This window comes from Heteronotia binoei, chromosome 1, assembly GCF_032191835.1.
Source record: "Heteronotia binoei isolate CCM8104 ecotype False Entrance Well chromosome 1, APGP_CSIRO_Hbin_v1, whole genome shotgun sequence".
Classification (NCBI taxonomy): Eukaryota; Metazoa; Chordata; class Lepidosauria; order Squamata; family Gekkonidae; genus Heteronotia; species Heteronotia binoei.
The window spans coordinates 78,871,620-78,888,707 of record NC_083223.1 but is presented as its reverse complement, the minus strand read 5'-3'; the positions used below and the strand labels follow the sequence as shown (position 1 = coordinate 78,888,707).

Below are 17,088 nucleotides of genomic sequence, written 5' to 3'. Positions count from 1 at the left end.
AAAGAGGGGCTGGGGTAGCCATAAATAGCACATAAAAGCGATCCAGTAAGACCGTGAGGCGGGAGCTGTGATAGCAGGCTAGCCTAGACTACCTAGTTCAGGGTAAGTAGGAGTTGCCAAACTAACAGACTCAGCCAGTGATGAGTGAAGCAGTCTATAATTAGGTGTGCCTGGGGACGGGTAACAGACTAGGCTTGTTTTAGATAACCAGAACATTGTCATATCCCTTTCTTAGAAATGCTGTATGAATTTATTAGGGTTTGTAGAATCTTTCGGGATCAAGTGCCGTGTTCTACTGGAGAAAGTTATCCTTCCAGATGTTTCGTTCTCAGCTGCGGAGAACATCCTCAGTGGCGTTGCAGCCGGAGCAGGCGCTCAGACCTTCTTGGCTGCTGTGCATTGAGTGGGGCCAGGGCTGCTGGAGAGCACAGCAGCCAAGAAGGTCTGAGCGCCTGCTCCGGCTGCAACGCCACTGAGGATGTTCTCCGCAGCTGAGAACGAAACGTCTGGAAGGATAACTTTCTCCAGTAGAACACGGCACTTGATCCCGAAAGATTCTACAAACCCTAATGATGTTACCAGCCGTGAAAACCTGAAATCTTTGTATGAATTTACATTGCAAATTAATCTTTTTTTCTTTTCTAATAAATGTAGGTCTATTGAAACTGGATAAAACTAACTCTATTGAATCCCTTCCTGAAATGCTGACTTCTGATTCTGAAGGTAGCTATGTGGGAGTGAATAGTCCTCGAGATTTGCAGTCTCCTGACTTCACAGTGGGATTCCATACAGATAAAGTTGAGGTCAGAGCTGCCTTGTTACCCTGATGTTGCTGTTTCAATAAAAACAACTTAAAATTCCTAATATTTTTAGACAGGCAAAAAACTAGTTTATGCTCAGTTAAAAACTGGTGTTCATTTGCTTTATGGAAGCCAACTATCTGGGTAGGCACAGAGTTTTTGGTGTGCGTGTTTCTTTTAAAATACTGTATAGGAATTGGATTCCTGAATAGCATAGGTGTTATTACCTTTATGCTTTCATATGCTGTTTCATAACCTTTGAAGTATGTGCTGCATGCTCAATCTTATTTGCTTAACATAGTATACATTTTAACTTACAGCAGCTCTGCTGTGGTGTTTGGATGAAGTGTACTTAAAAACTCTCTGATCTAAAGAGAGCCAATTTGCTGTAGCTTAGTGCACAGACTCTTATCTGGGAGAACCGGGTTTGATTCCCCACTTGTCCACTTGCAGTTCCTGGAAAGGCCTTGGGTCAGCCATAGCTCTCATAGGAGTTGTCTTTGAAAGGGCAGCTGCTCAAAGAGCTCTCAGCCCCACCTACCTCACAGGGTGTCCGTGGGGGGGGCGGGGGGGCGGGAGGGAAGGTTAAAGGAGATTGTGACCACTCAGATTCAGAGTATATGGTGGAATATAAATCCAATATCATCATCTTCATTTTATGGAATTATTTACAGAATCTCAGAGTAATGTAGCTCTTACAGATACCTGTCTTCATTCTGTAATTACCTTCATAACAATTAAATCATGCATGTAATGGCATATCGTAGAATATGGAACCATGCAATTCATAGGGCTATCCTAAGTACAACATATGCCAGAAGGATTTTAGACTTGTGAACCTCAAATAGCTGCTCACAGACATGCAAAATTCCAGTGTGTCAAAAGTAGCATAGTGTGACCTGAGGGGTAGCTGTTAAAATGTGGGGGCAGGAGGGGGAAGCGCTTTTGGGTATGCCTAAAATAGCTCTGTGAATCCCATTCAATATAGGCTAAAAGCATTACTGGATTTTGTTCCTTGTCTGGTCTTGTATCTGTCTGCCTCTTATCCCAATCAGTTATGTTTCTAAATACGTGAAGGAAACTATAATTTTCAGTGTCTTGCTTTCAGGTGAAGGAGAGGATGTGTATTTCCACTACAGTTGTTCCACATGCCAATAAAGAGGCATCACTGCAAAAAAAATCACCACCACGGTGCATTCCTAATAACAAAAACACATCTGCAAGTCCTTCCAATTGGGTTGTCAGTTCTTTTAGGTATATTTTTGTTCCTATATTTGTTGAGTGCTACCTTTTACAGCCAGACTTCATGAAGTTTGATTGTTCAATTTGTGTTTAGTGTCTGAAATTTGAAACTGATTGTTAGCCGCCCTGAGTCCACTTGCGGAGAGGGCGGGGTATAAATTAAAGGTAATAAATAAATAAATAAATAAGACTGCCAGCTGCTGCACCTAGTTTTTGAAGCTACAAATAATCAGATTATTTGTGCAGTACCTGCACATAACTGTGTTGAAAAGTACAGTTACATGACACCACCCTGATAGTGCTAGTTCCATTGAAAAAAAGGAGCTATTACAACTCTTAACTTTATACAGATCGAACTTTGAACTTGCTGTCTTAAGGGATCACGTTTGAAGTAGGTTTTGAAAGGTAACCAGGCTTCACATTAATTATGGGTTTTAAAGCTGTAATTCAGCATTGTCAGGAGACCTAAAAGTGTCCTTGGTGGGGTTTTTAAAAAGTATACAAATGTATAAAATGCTTCTCCGAAAACATTCTATTTGAGGTTTGCCATAATTGAGGAAGCAGACATAAATTATACATCCAGTTACAAAATGTATTCAAGATATATAAGATGTGAGTGATGTTTGGCAACTGAGATGTAAGTAAAAATGCACCTCTTTTTAAAAAAGTATTTATTTTCTTGTTATTTCTTTTTATTCAGTCCTGCCAGTCCTCCTGCTATGGATTTAAGAACCATTATGGAAATCGAAGCAAATGTGCAAAAATGTGGAGCCATGCCAAAGATGAATTCAGGGTTCGTACAAGACCAGGGTTTGTCAATGGGTGTAATTTTTAGGATAAATAATAAAATAAACAGTATTATTAAACTAATAGGCATTTAAAGGAAAAGTCCTAAACTTTATGTAGCATTTTAAAAAACTTTTATTTTGGAATTTAATTTAATTTGTGTTTGTAGTAATGTTATAGACAGCACAGTGTTTCTGCAATACTTCCTTTTCTTTTTAAATAAAGGTAAAGGTAGTCCCCTGTGTCGTTTTCGACCAGTCTTTTTCGACTCTGGGTGACGTTGCTTTCACAAAGTTTTCACGGCAGACTTTTTACGGGGTGGTTTGCCATTGCCTTCCCCAATCGTCTACACTTTCCCCCCAGCAAGCTGGGTACTCATTTTACTGACCTTGGAAGGATGGAAGGTTGAGTCAACCTTGAACTGGCTACCTGAATCAGCTTCCGCTGGGATCGAATTCAGGTCATGAGCAGAGGGCTCTGACTGCAGTACTGCAGCTTTACCACTCTGCACCACGGGGCTCTTTTCTTCTTCTTAAATACTGTTCATTAATAACATATTGAACAAAATAAATGTTAATAAAACTTTACAGTAAGATCTGGAATTGAAAAAGTTAGTAAGCGTGGTTTTTTTTAACCACCGCTGTTGCCAACTGACAGGGATTTAGAGAACAAGCCAATCTTTCTGTACTTCTGGGACTTGTATAAATAATAAAAAAGTCTGTCTTGTAGTTTCTCATATGACTGTTCTGTTTAGCATTTGTTTTTCTGGAAAGTGATGGTAAGCTTATCTTTACAGTGCTGTTTTAATCTTTAGCAGACCCACTTCTCATGGGAATAAGCTTTCTCAGAAGCAAAGGAAGCTGATTGCCATGGCTGCAAAGGAGAGCATCCCAGAGATCGTGCCAGATGCAGCTGTGCTTCGTGCACCGCAAAAAACTGCAAAGCCAGTGTGGTATGGTTTTTATTAATGCATTTATGTTGGTGTGGGATGACTTTAAATGCACAGTATCTTTTTAAATGCAGATAATTCATACTTGGAATTGATGGTGGTATAGAAATAAGATGGTATCTTGAGACATAGATCTGAAAGATGCAGCTCTTGTCTGTTATCTCTTGCTGCTGTGTTCATATAATCAAACAATATGTGAGATACTTGGGCGGAATTGAAACTAGAAAAATAAACTATGCAGCAATGTTCATGAAAAATTCATTCAGGACAGAGATCCCACTGAACAATTTGCACTGGGGATACCTCCTCCCACATAATAACGTCCCTAATGGGTATTCTCTGATATAGAGAAAACCTGGCTCCAGTTCCAGCAGTGGGCAAACTGGCATTCAGAAACCTCATTTTGCTGATGCTTTTTTTCTGAGTTGGAACCATCCTCCATTCTATATTACCACGATTCCATAGAAATATATCACATCACCTTAAGACATAACAAGCTCAACATACAACTTTACAAAACACCAGGAGAAACTTGGGAAATCCATGTTTCTTATCCTGATCAGAAAAGTGCTTCACAGTAATAGAATGTTCACAAAACACTCTCCTTGCGAAATTAAGCTCTAATAACATAGGCGACCTAACTAATCCTCAACTCAAAAAGAATTAATTGAAATTAATTGACAGGAAACTTCCAGGTATATTAAATCAAAGATTAAAGCATCCCCTTAAAGAGACTAACAGATAATTTGAACCCATGTGTCAAGATTAAATGAAGCACAAAAGATCCCAATCAAGATTTAGTTCACGGGGCTATGTAGAATTCAGTTTAAAAATTCACATTGCCTCTTGTTGTGAAAGGAACTTACCCACATTAATAGAATTATAACTGTGATTCACATAAATGGAATATTACAAAAATAAGTAAGGAATCAGTGTCAGGATGATAACATGAAAATAATCAATTTAGGGGAGCATCTGTCACTTTGTTCTTAATTTGAGAATGGTGTTCCAGGATTCTGGATTTAACTGGTCTAATTGTGCTTCCTACATATAAGGAGTTACAGGGACAGATTATTATGTACATTGTTTAGAGTTACAGGTAGTGAACTCCCTCATCTGAAACATGATACCACTGTTAGGATGGATGAATTATTTAATCTGTAAACACAAAGAACCACATTTATAAGAGCCCCATGGCGCAGAGTGGTAAAGCTGTAGTACTGCAGTCAGAGCCCTCTGCTCACAACCTGAGTTCGATCCCAGTGGAAGCTGGTTCAGGTAGCCAGCTCAAGGTTGACTCAGCCTTCCATCCTCCCAAGGTTGGTAAAATGAGTACCCAGCTTGCTGGAAGGAAAGTGTAGATGATTGGGGAAGGCAATGGCAAACCACCTTATAAAAAGTCTGCTGTGAAAACTTGAAAGCAGTGTCACCCCAGAATCGAAAATGACTGGTGCTTGCACAGGGGACTACCTTTTTTTATAGGACCCAGAGGTTCAATCATATGTTCAAATAATCAGATCTTATTATGATATCACATACATTTTGTGTCCTCCTGAAGCCCACATGGGTGGGGGAACCTGACATTCCATGATATCTTCCACTAAACGGCAGTGTTTTTCTATAATTCTTTTTATGGACTACAATATGGAAGAATATTGAAAATCACACTTAATGTTGTCATGCCTGGATCTTAAAGAGCTTCTATTATTAAACAGATCTTTCCTTTCACCTCTAGAGCCCATGTTCTAGCTGACTAAATAATCCTCTCTGGATAGCCCCTATCCCTGAACTGGCAGCTCACTGCAAGGATATCTTTTACATAATCAGCTAAAAAGGCAGACTTTCTCTTCTCCCTGAGAAATTGACTATATGGAAGGTTATTTCTCAAATGAGCAGCATGAAAAGAATGATAATGCAAATAAGCAGGGGTGGAATTCTAGCAGGAACTCCTTTGCATATTAGGCCACACATCCCTGATGTAGCCAATTCTCCAACACCTTAAAAAAAAAAAGCCTTGTAAGCTCTTGGAGGATTACCTACATCAGGAGTGTGGAGCCTAATATGCAAAGGAGCTCCTGCTAGAATTCCACCCCTGCAATATAATGTGTATACAGAGTCATAGACTCATAATATGGATTATTTGGGGATTACAAAAATATTTTGATTCTAAAGAGGCCATAAAGAGACAGGCAATGCTAGGTGCAAAGGGGCTGCCCATGGCAATTTCCCTGACTTGCAAAAAGAATCTGTCTTGGAACCTAAAGTAATTTTTATCCAAAATTAAATTCACTAATTCCAACAGAAAAAAAATCCAGGTGAGAAAAGATTTGGATGGGATTCTAGAATATCCTGAATGACCAGATAAATCAGACCCTGGTGATAATCCTGCTCATATAACTGCTGACGAAGAATTTTGGTTTTGAAATTGTATTACTTTGCTCTGATTAAACCACACTTGGAGTACAGTGTTTAGGGTTTGTGTTTGGAACTTAATTCTCAGGTGGGCTTGGGCACAATTTGGATTGAGACTGTAAAGCACATGCAGGAAATCTTTAATGTGCCATTTTTCTGACCTGAAATGACCCCAGGCACCCACTGTTTGTCCCATTGGAGGAGTTTATGTGTAGTATTGTCATCTGAAATGTAATTATCAATTGATATTAGCACCAGATTGTTTTAACTGTTTTTAATTGTTTATTTTAATTTATAATGCAACGTATTTGAACTGTTTTAATTTTACTGGTTGTGAGCTGCCCTGAGCCTGATCCAGCGGGGAGGGTGGGATATAAATCTAATAAACATTAAACATTATATACATGGGCTACATACAGGTTTTCCCAACAGGGCATATAGCAGTTCCTTGGGGATTTCAGATCAGGAAGAAGTTCCCTCTCTTTGCATGCTGTGGTCCCAGTCCAGATTAGTCCTTCACCTGCCTGGGAACTCAGATATGCTTTCAGAGGTGCATTTCAGAACTATCAACAAGATCAGGGTGGACATGTGGGAAACATGTGTATGAATTTTAACATGTGAGTTGTCCCTAAACTTTTCATATGCAGAGGTCTGGGATAATTGAATAATTTGCTTTATAGGAATAGTTTTCATCCAATGTATTTTTTTTAAAAGGGTATGTGCATGCCTATAATTCCTAACCAAGAACATTATTTGTCCCAAAACTTTAAGTGGACTAGGAGATCTTTAGGTTAAGTGTGTTATGTGAGTAAAATGGCTGCAGGGAGGGGCCTTTGAGAGAGAACTCATAGGGGCCAGGCCTAAATTAGGGTTGCCAGTGCCTGTTCCAGGTTTGAAAATTCCTGGTGATTTTGTGGTGGATTCTAAGGAGAGTAGGGTTTGGAGAAGTGAGGGGCATCAGATAAAATTCCATAGAATCCACCCTCCAAAACAGTCATTTTCTCCAAGAAAACAAATCTCTGTGATCTGGGGGATCAGTTGTATTTCTGGGAGATTTCCAGGTCCCACCGGGAGGCTGGTAACCTCTGGGTGACTTGATACCACCAACTTGTATGACTCAACAAGGCCTGGCTACTTCCTACTGTTCAACAGCTTTCCTAGATAGAGGCTGCTGGAGGTGGGTGAGGAGAGAAGGGAAGTTTAAGACAGAGACAGATAAATGTAGGTTGACTATTAGATAGGAAGGTGGCAGGGTTTCCAACTCCAAGTAAGGAAATTCCTAGAGATTTGGGGGGTGGAATTTGGGGATGGTGGGTTTGAGAAGGGGAACCTCAGAGGAGCATAATGCTATAGACTCCACCCTTCAAAGCAGCCCTTTCCTCCAGGGAAACTTGGGTTGTCAACCTCCGGGTGGGAGATGGAGATCACCCAGAATTACAGCTGTTCTTCAGATGACAGAGATCAGTTCCCTGGGAGAAAATAGCTGCTTTGGAGGGCATTATACCCTAATGAGATCACTTCCTCCCCCCCCCCCCCCCCAAGGCTCCACACCTAGATTCCCTGGAATTTCCCAACCTGGAGTGGGTAACCCTAAGGGGGAACTGATCTCTGTAGTTGGGAAATCTGTTGTGATTTCTGGAGATCTCTAGGGCCTACCTTGAGGTTGCCAATCCTAGAAGAAGCAGGAAAAGGGGAGAGGCCATGGGGGAGAGAAGGAAGCAGGAAAAGGCATTAGTGGCTTTCAGAAAAAGGAGAAGGAAATAATCGGGGAAGGAGAAATGAGATGCCTCCCACGAGTCCTTGTGAGTTCCCACTAGTGAGCTTCTAAATATATGATTCTGCTTTGGCCCATGTAGTTGAGTACTATCTGGTCCTAGTAGAAGTGGCTTGCCCGGGCTTTGGGCAGAGGTCTATCCAAACTTGGTGCTTAAGTTCCTTTTTACCAAATAGATGGCAGGGATTGAAGCTGTGTTCTAATTTTAAGGTAAAGCTAATTTTTCTCACCATTTTAATCAAAGAGATCTCTTGCTGTTGCTTTATTTACCATATTTGCACCTTGCTCTTCCTTCTTTGGCATTTCCCCATGGTATTCTCCTGAGAACCTTGTGAGGTGAGTCATACTGAAAGATAGCATTTGGCCCCAAATCACACCACAAGCTCCATGAATGAGTGAGAATTTCAATCTGGTGTGTAAATCCAGCCTGCTGTCTGCCACTGTTCTGGCTTGGACTGCTGGTGCTTGAACTGCACAATGAATTCTCATCAAACTTTCATATAGGCATACATGACTGTTCCTTTACAATATTCTTTTAGCTGCAAAAATGGCAAAAATCCAATAGGCTGTTTTGTTTTTTTAAAAAAATGATGATCAGTGACGTTAAAAACCAATTACTTAAAAAAAACTTAACTTGGTTCCTGGGAAATAGTGTTTATTTTAGTGTTCATTTCCTTGTGAAAAGGATATGTTAAAATATAGTTTCATTATGTATATTAGCTTTTTTTGATTAAGAGATTTATTTTCTACTGTCACCCTTTAGTTGCCTCTTGTTTTTTAAAAGTCTATAAAACAAACCCATATGCATGCATTTGGCGCTAACTTGAGGTTTCCATGCTTGCATGTGGCATTCTTCAGAACGTTTGTGTGTTTGCCATGAAACAAGATACTTGTCTTGGAAATTCAGCAGCTCTTCTGGCAGGACAGGGTGCCAGATGGGTGTGGGACCTTCTGGAACTTTTTTGAGTTGACATGGAGACTCAATATATCTTTAATCGTGTATTCTTTTTTGTGCCAACAGAAGCCTCCAGTTTCACAGTTTGAGGGAGTTAAGGCTTTGTAGAATTCTTTGGGCTTATTTTTCCTAATTAATCTTAACACTTAGATAATTGTAAAAGCTTTATACATAAATGGGGTGGGAAAACTGCAGGGGAATTGAACATATAATGTAATTTCACATCTACCAGTGGACACCAAAGGGTAACGTCAATCAGTTCTTTACTTGAGAGATATTCTTGGCATTATATAATTTGATCTTGCTTTTGCTGGGTTGAAATATCATTACATTTCAGGTTGCTAAATCATCAACATTTTAATGAACTGACAGGTTCTCAAGTAACATCTTCATACCTTTGTCTATGTGCTATGATGACTTAACTGAATACTTAATTCTATACATTAATGGTTTTAAAATAGTGTGAGATTGATTTGACAGTGTTATTAAAATGGTTCTTCTGTACCTGAAATGGGGTTCACTCGTAGTCTAATAAGGCACCTTGGTTACTGTTACAGTCTGATGGGAAATGTACATACCTCAGTGTTTATAGAAAACATAAATGATTTCTCAAACTGATATTGATATACACATGGTCTAGAACCTCAACCCCCGCCCCCAAGTACTTTAGTGTGGAAAATCACTCATCAGACTTACAAACTGTCAAAATGTTGACTGTTAACACTTTAAATCAGCAGTATCCACTTTGTAGCTTCTACAGTTGCTGATAAAAGCCCAGCCTAGTCATCTGATGTGAGAAAAGCAGAAGAACTGGGGGCTGTCACATTTGGAGCCACAAATATAGTGAATAAGTTACAGCCCAAATTTTGAGCATTAAAAAAAGGAAGTGTTCATTAAAACAATCATATAGTGTCCAGAGCTAAGTTCTGAAAGTAAACTATTCTAACCATGTTGCTGTGTTCCAGAAGAATGTATTCAAATTATTTAGTAGGACAACAAAATGGCAAAGTTGTGGCATGAAAATGATGCTGATGTGTCAGCAGAGACAGTTCTTGCAAATGCAAGTGTGCTGTGCTTTGTGCTAGAAAGAAGCTTCCCCATCTCTTTGTTCTGCTTAAACACTCTAGCATTGTCTTCCTTTCATATTAAAATTTCAAGATGCACTGAAATGGTCAATTTTGTTCTACCTACAGTTAATGTTCCATACCTCTAAATAGCTTCTCCGCAGCACTATAAAGACTGGCTTATGTATAAACACCTGTGGAGGGCCAGTGGATTTATATGTACTAGGATGCTTATGCAACTGTAGTTTATTAATTAAAATAATTCTCAGGGAAATAGATTTATTTTTAAGTATTTGAGACCTTGTCCTGGTTTCTGTTACAGGTCTACTTCATTGCCTTCTGCTTTGCCAAACTCATTCCGTGATCTCCTGGTCGAGGAAGAAAAATCTTGCAGTGTAGGTACTAGTTCCAGAAAAGTCTGGGTTAAAGAATTCGAGGATGCACAAACTGCAAAGTCTTTAAGGTGAACACATAAATTATTCTGTTTCCAGTATTTATAAACCAATTTTCTGGCAATAGTGTAAACTGATATAGGCATCTAAATCTACAGCATTTAATTTTAGTTGATGTGTTTTCTGTTAAAAAGTACATTGCTGGGTGGACTGCTGAGAGCAATGAATTATGAAAAAGTCTGCAATAAAATTACATCTGAGAAGAACAGATTCAGTTACATAGTATTTTCAGAATGCATGATAGAAATACCTAAAATGTGTGCTGGTAGTTTATAATGACTTGAACGAGCTTATTCTCAGAAGCAGAGGAAGTGTGTGTGGTGGTTTCTTTGAATTTGCACAGCAGTTCATCTCATGGAAGTGAAGAATTGAAAAATATACTTATATTTAGCCATATGCTCTATCCTCAAGGAGACGTGGCATTTTAAAGTTTCTGCACCTTGGTCTGTTCAATCTCCTCCACTAAAGAGGAACAATTGCTCATTCTACTCCTTTTCTGTTCCTTACCCCATCCTTTCCACACATAGTTGAATGGAAAAAATTCCAGTCAAATGTCGGCGCTCCTCATCAACCTAAATACTGTTCCACTGACTCATATTCTAGTAGGGAATATCTGAAAGCTCCAGCTTACAGTTTCGAGTGTGGTACTTGGTAATCATGCAGCCGCTGAATACTCCACTTGCTTAGTCTGTGGGATTCAGTAGAGTGTTCTGGGCTTCATGCTGCTTAACAGCCTTTTTGCTTCCTGAAGGGATGGCTAATCAACAGGTCTGCTGATATTTTCCCACTCTAGACGCACCATTGCCAATCTTGATGCAGAAAATGACAGTTCCTGTGAACCAATACAGTCAGAGAGTCCAAAGTAAGTTGGATTTTTAAATAAAAGTTACGTTAAAAAAAACTCTGCCAAATGCTCATCTTAACATGCTCATCAAAACTGTTTAGGCGACGAGCATATTTTAGCTTGCTTGGGGAACCTAATGGACCCAATGCGGTTCCAGAGGGAACTGCGGGATCCCTGGCCTCCTGGTGACTTGCTCGATGACATGGTTGAGCTATGGCAAAATCGGCTCACCATGGCCATTGATGAGATCGCTCCTCGGCGCCCTCTGCGTCCCCGCTCAAAGATGGCACTGTGGTACAACACGGATCTGCAATTAATGAAACGGAGGCTCAGACAACTGGCGAGGGAGTGGCGGTGGACTCATGATGAAGCAACCAGAGCATCTTATAGAGAGTATATGAGATCCTATGAGATGGCAGTCAAAGCCACAAAGAAAGTTTACTTTGCGGCCAAGATTGCATCCGCAAATTCACGCCCGGCCCAATTATTTAGTGTTGTTTGGACTCTTACAACTCTGCCACAAGGCAGACCAAATCATAGGGAATTGGAGATTGGCTGTAAGGCTTTTGCAACATTTTTCATGGATAAAGTCTCGTTGCTCTGCCATGACCTCCCTGCCACAATTGAAACAGTAAGTGAGCTCGAGGCTCCGTGGCTGTTTTCTGGATCAGCTCTAGACAGTTTTACAACACTCAGCTTGGAGGAAGTTGACAGAATCCTCACAACTGTACGCCCAACAACATGTGATTTGGACCCTTGCCCATCTTGGCTGATTAAAGCATGCTGGATGGAGCTTCAATATTCTGTACGGGATATTGTAAATAGGTCCCTTTCGGATGGGCTTTTTCCAAAGCCTCTCAAAGAGGCGATAGTCCATCCCCTCTTGAAAAAACCAACACTAGATCTGGCCGAATTGGCACACTACCGGCCGGTCTCGAACTTACCTTTTTTGGGTAAAATTATCCAGAGGGCAGTAGTGCTGCAGTTGCAGAGCTTTCTGGAGGACGCTTCTGTTCTAGACCCACACCAGTCCGGCTTTCGCCCAAGCCATGGGACAGTGACAGTGCTGGTCGCCTTAGTGGATGATCTCCAGCAACAACAGGATCGAGGCGGGTCAGCAGTACTGTTGTTGGACCTGTCGACGGCATTCAACATGGTCGACCACTGATTGCTGGTTCACCACCTCACCGATGTGGGGATCCAGGGGTTGGCCTTGCAATGGCATTCCTCTTTCCTCTGTGGTCGGGGACAAAGGGTGGCAATCGGGGGACAATTGTTCCAGAGACATCCGCTTAATTGTAGGGTGCCTCGGGGTGGTGCTCTTCTCGATGCTGTTTAATATCTATATGCGCCCCCTTGCCCAGATTGTCCGGAGATTTGGACTGGATTGCCATCAGTACACTGATGACACCCAGCTCTATCTGCTGATGGATGGCCAGCCTGCCTCTGCCCCAGAAAATCTGGCCCTGGCGCTACAAGCCGTGGCAGGATGGCTCAGGTTGAGTCGTCTGAAGCTGAATCCGACGAAGACAGAAGTCATTTGACTGAGCTGCGGTGGCCTGGGAAGGGAAATCCCTCTACCAGCCTTTGATGGGGCACCACTGATATCGGCGCCCACAGTCAAGAGCTTGGGGGTGCTACTGGAGCCCACATTGGCTATGGAGGCCCAGATAGCAGTCACTGTGAGATCTGCCTTTTTCCACCTTAGGCGGGCACGACAGTTGGTCCCTTTCCTAGAGCACAGCGACTTAGCAACAGTGATTCATGCAACGGTCACCTCGAGACTAGACTACTGTAATGCCCTCTACATGGGGCTGCTCATGTCCCGAATCTGGAAGCTGCTGCTGGTACAGAATGCAGCAGCCAGGCTACTATTGTGTCTCCCTATTTGGGACCATATACAGCCAGGGCTGTGGAGACTGCACTGGCTGCCAATGGTATTCCGGATTCACTACAAGGTGCTGGTCATTACCTTTAAAGCCCTATATGGCTGAGGACCTGCCTACCTTAGGGACCGTCTCTCCCCACATATTCTCCAGGTACTTAGATCTGGATCACAAAATCTATTAGCAATCCCTGGGCTGAGGGAGGCGAGATTGAAGGCTACTAGAGAAAGAGCCTTCTCTATTGCGGCCCCCCACTGGTGGAACCAACTCCCAGACGATGTTAGAGCCTTGCGGGACCTTGCCCAGTTCTGCAAGGCCTGCAAAACAACATTATTTCGAATGGCCTTCAACCAAAGTACATGGATACCCAACACCACTGAATGTATGGCATGAATTTTAGCACCAAAACTGTTGTTTTAAAATTATATTAATAATTCCAAACTGTAAACTGTTTTAACTTCTTAATTGATTTATTATTGTAATTGTTTTTATTGTTTTATTGTTGATATCATAATGTTGTTAGCTGCCCTGAGCCTGCTTTGACGGGGAGGGCGGGATATAAATACGAAAAAATAGATAGATAAATCTCTTGTGCATTTATACTTTACCTTGCAGTCCTTGGTTAGCAACGTCTTTGCCAAGTCTTGCTGCAGCAACACCCATCACATTTGCAGAGATTGTAGAGGAAGAGCTCCAGCAAGAAGCTGCTCTTATCCGTACTAGAGAGAAACCTTTAGCCTTGATCCAGGTAAAGGAACATGTTCAGACAATAAATTGAGAACAGTTGTATTTGGCATTTACGCTCACTAATGTTTTGGGATACGGTGTTCTCTTATTCATGTTCTTTATTCTGTAAATCATGTCATCCTAAATTGCCATTATCCCTAAACTGCATAACTGCACTTATCCAAGCATAAGATCTTGCTCAGCAGCTTCTGTTTCAGGAAAAGCTGTGTCTGTTATTCCTTTAATTTCAAAATCTCTTACATTCTTCTGACTTGCAAATAAGGACCATTCTTCCGGTTTTGTCCCACTATCTGTGTTGTTAAAAGATCTCTTGTGCAAAAATGTACAGTGGAAGTTCTAGTGACTTCAGTTCCTTTTAAAGTTTACACAGCACAGAATAATGGCAGATAGTGGCCTCCAGCACTTTTTTGTAGAAAAAGCCCAGCAGGAGCTCATTTGCATATTAGGCCACACACCTGGCCTGGGAGCACGTGGCTGCTGCATGGCAGGTCAGGCCAGCCGGAGCTCTGGTCAGCCCAGGCAGAGTTCTGCTCCTGTGAGCTCCGGCAGAAAAAAAGCCCTGGTGGCCTCCGATCTGAAGTTTTCTTGTAGGTTTCATAGTTGCTGCCTTTTTCTTGTTTCAGATAGAAGAACGTGCTATTCAGGATCTGTTAATCCACTATCAAGCATTCGGCAACCCCGATGAATTTGTTGTTGTTGAAAGATCTCCACAGGGGCCAATAGCAACTCCCATGTGGAACAAGCATTGAGGAAGAAGGCTCCTTATGATGTGTGGACTTCACGAACCTGAGATTAATTACATGACTGCTCTAATCTAGAATACGAAAGAAGACAGTGACATGTGTCCATTTCTTTTCAAGCTGTTTATTGCCTATTATGTGTTTTCTTCAAACTGCATTACTAGGCTATGCTGCTTCCTTCTTAGGACACCATTCTAGTTTTGCTTTTTTTAAACTACTAAGCTGGACTGTAAGATGCTTCTCGTCTCATCCCACTCCTTACCCCACTAGCAAAAGATGTCAAACTGGTGTTGCTTTTCTATTTAACAAGGACTGAATTGTCATAATCATGCATAAGTTTTGAATTATTAGGATTGAGTGATCATCACAAACTTTTGTTTCTCTAGTTGTTTGTGTGATAGCAAAAAGCCCTGACAACTGAAGCTTTGGTATGGGAGTTCTAGCATGCCTGCATATAAGTGGATGCTCTTTTTCCCCTTCTGGAAAGCCCTCCTAACCATCATGCCTTATACTTTGAGCTGCAGTGAAGATTTTATATAGCCTTGGGTTTGCATTATTACAAGGCAAGTCCAAACTCCTGTGTAAGCTCTTACAATACAAATAGAAAGTGACAGCACTTTTTTGATTCAGAAATGGCAAATGGTAATGCGGAAGCAGTAGCATGTTGAACTACAAAATGTTCAGGGAAAGAGCATTAAAACAACACAAATGAGAGCGTTTTGGTAATTTTACATTTGTAACTAAAGTGTTGGTACCCTTCTGAGTACTGCGTGCTATCTGATTGTGGATGGCTTTTTGTTGCTGGAAGGCTTTTTAAATGGTTGGTAGTTCTAGTAAATAATGTGCTGTTGGTATTTTTTGGGGTTTATTTGTTTGGTAGTTTGTGATTGGATTTGCTTACTACAATAATCTGAGCATTTACTGGTTTTGGATAAACTGGAGGTACTGTGATCTACCTGAGTGAGCATTCATAGTGTTATGAGAGAATGTTTGATGTCTGTTATCTAATGTAGTTGCTGCTCACTGTTCTGGATAAACACCAAAAACAATCGTAAAAAGAATCTGCAATAAAGAGCAAAATGGATTTAGCACAAGTTACTACAGGATGCAAAGCTGATTAGTGTGTTTATTTGCACCAGTAGCAGTTCATTTTGAATATGGATCTAAAAATAAGCAATTACAATAAGATAAACTTACATTTGTACTTTAGGCAGGGGCGTTTCAGGAGCTTAGGAAAAAAGAGTGAATGTGCTAATGGATGCAGTATTGAACTTCTTCAAAATTTCAGCCCACAATTAAGGAAATGGAGCAGTAATTCAGCTGCATTCGTGTATATATATATATATACACACACACACATTTTATATTAACTAAAAGGTTTCCTCTCAAGATTATAAAGAAACTGGCACTGGAGATCTGCTCTGTGCTCCTGACAATTGCTTCAAGAAAAAGTTGATCCCTTTCCCCCCCAATTCCTTATACAGTTTGCCACCATGAATTTACAAAGTGAATCCTCATTTGTTTGGTATTAATTTCTAAATTTGATTTCTAAACCACCCTCACCCATACTTGGGGCTCAGGACAATGTACAACATTCAAAAATACAATCCTAATCAGTTTTAAATAACTGGTCAGGCAGCTGGTTCCCTATCTCTCCTCTCACAACTTGGCAACAGTGATCCATGCAGTAGTCACCTCTGGATTGGATTACTGCAATTCCCTCTATGCAGGGCTGCCCTTGATCCTGATTAGGAAACTTCAGTTGGTGCAAAATGCAGGGGCTTGCCTCCTGCTGGGATATCTGTGAATTAATGCCATATGTTTTATTAATTAAAAACTAGATCTTGTAAACTTGTCCCCAGAAATTTATTTCACAATCAGCATTGCTTTTATTTTAACTCTAACATCTTGTTGGAGCCTTTCCTTTCTTGTAAATATTGGGTTCTTCATCAGCTATGCCAAATTAAATAGTTTTCTGTGAAATAAATCTGTAGGTTTATTTATGTAGAGAATATATGGATCTTTTGCCAAACCTTTTGGGAAAACTGCAATAATTTGTACCTAAGGAACTACAATGCTGTTTCCAAGGGGTACTATGCTTGTGAGTACTCTGTGGAGAATATGACTGGTTGTGAGTCAGAGACACTTATTGGAAAGAGACTTCAACATATGTCAAATGACCTACACTCTCAATCATGCCATTTTTGAATCCTACAGAAACAGCATTTTAGGAGCATTTTCAGGCTGCAGTGGGAAGCAGGAGGTAAAGTCATATTCTGTGGATGAAAATCTTTCTGTCTGAGGAAATGCTCTGTTGGTCCAACCTCATGTTGTGTTTTGGGGTCCCCATGGGATGTCCGTAGAATTGGTTCTCTTGGGCTCATTCTTGAATGCTAACAATCCCAAGATTACTTTTCAACTTTAATAGCACCTTCTC

At 40.8% G+C, this 17,088-nt stretch overlaps 1 protein-coding gene across 2 annotated transcripts in view; it reads left to right on the top strand.

Annotated features, from left to right (window-relative positions):
- IBTK (inhibitor of Bruton tyrosine kinase) overlaps nucleotides 1-15,757 on the top strand; it is a 59,089-nt gene extending 43,332 nt beyond the window's left edge. The window contains exons 22-29 of one of the 2 annotated variants that reach the window (XM_060236493.1): nucleotides 655-803; nucleotides 1,909-2,054; nucleotides 2,743-2,835; nucleotides 3,643-3,780; nucleotides 10,305-10,445; nucleotides 11,228-11,296; nucleotides 13,780-13,912; nucleotides 14,535-15,757. In XM_060236493.1, the coding sequence (XP_060092476.1) occupies nucleotides 655-803; nucleotides 1,909-2,054; nucleotides 2,743-2,835; nucleotides 3,643-3,780; nucleotides 10,305-10,445; nucleotides 11,228-11,296; nucleotides 13,780-13,912; nucleotides 14,535-14,660 (995 nt within the window). In that variant the 3' untranslated portion in view covers nucleotides 14,661-15,757. Of the gene's footprint in view, nucleotides 1-654; nucleotides 804-1,908; nucleotides 2,055-2,742; nucleotides 2,836-3,642; nucleotides 3,801-10,304; nucleotides 10,446-11,227; nucleotides 11,297-13,779; nucleotides 13,913-14,534 lie in introns of those variants that run through there. The other variant, XM_060236486.1, reaches the window with a different exon arrangement.
- Nucleotides 15,758-17,088: the final 1,331 nt, after the last annotated feature.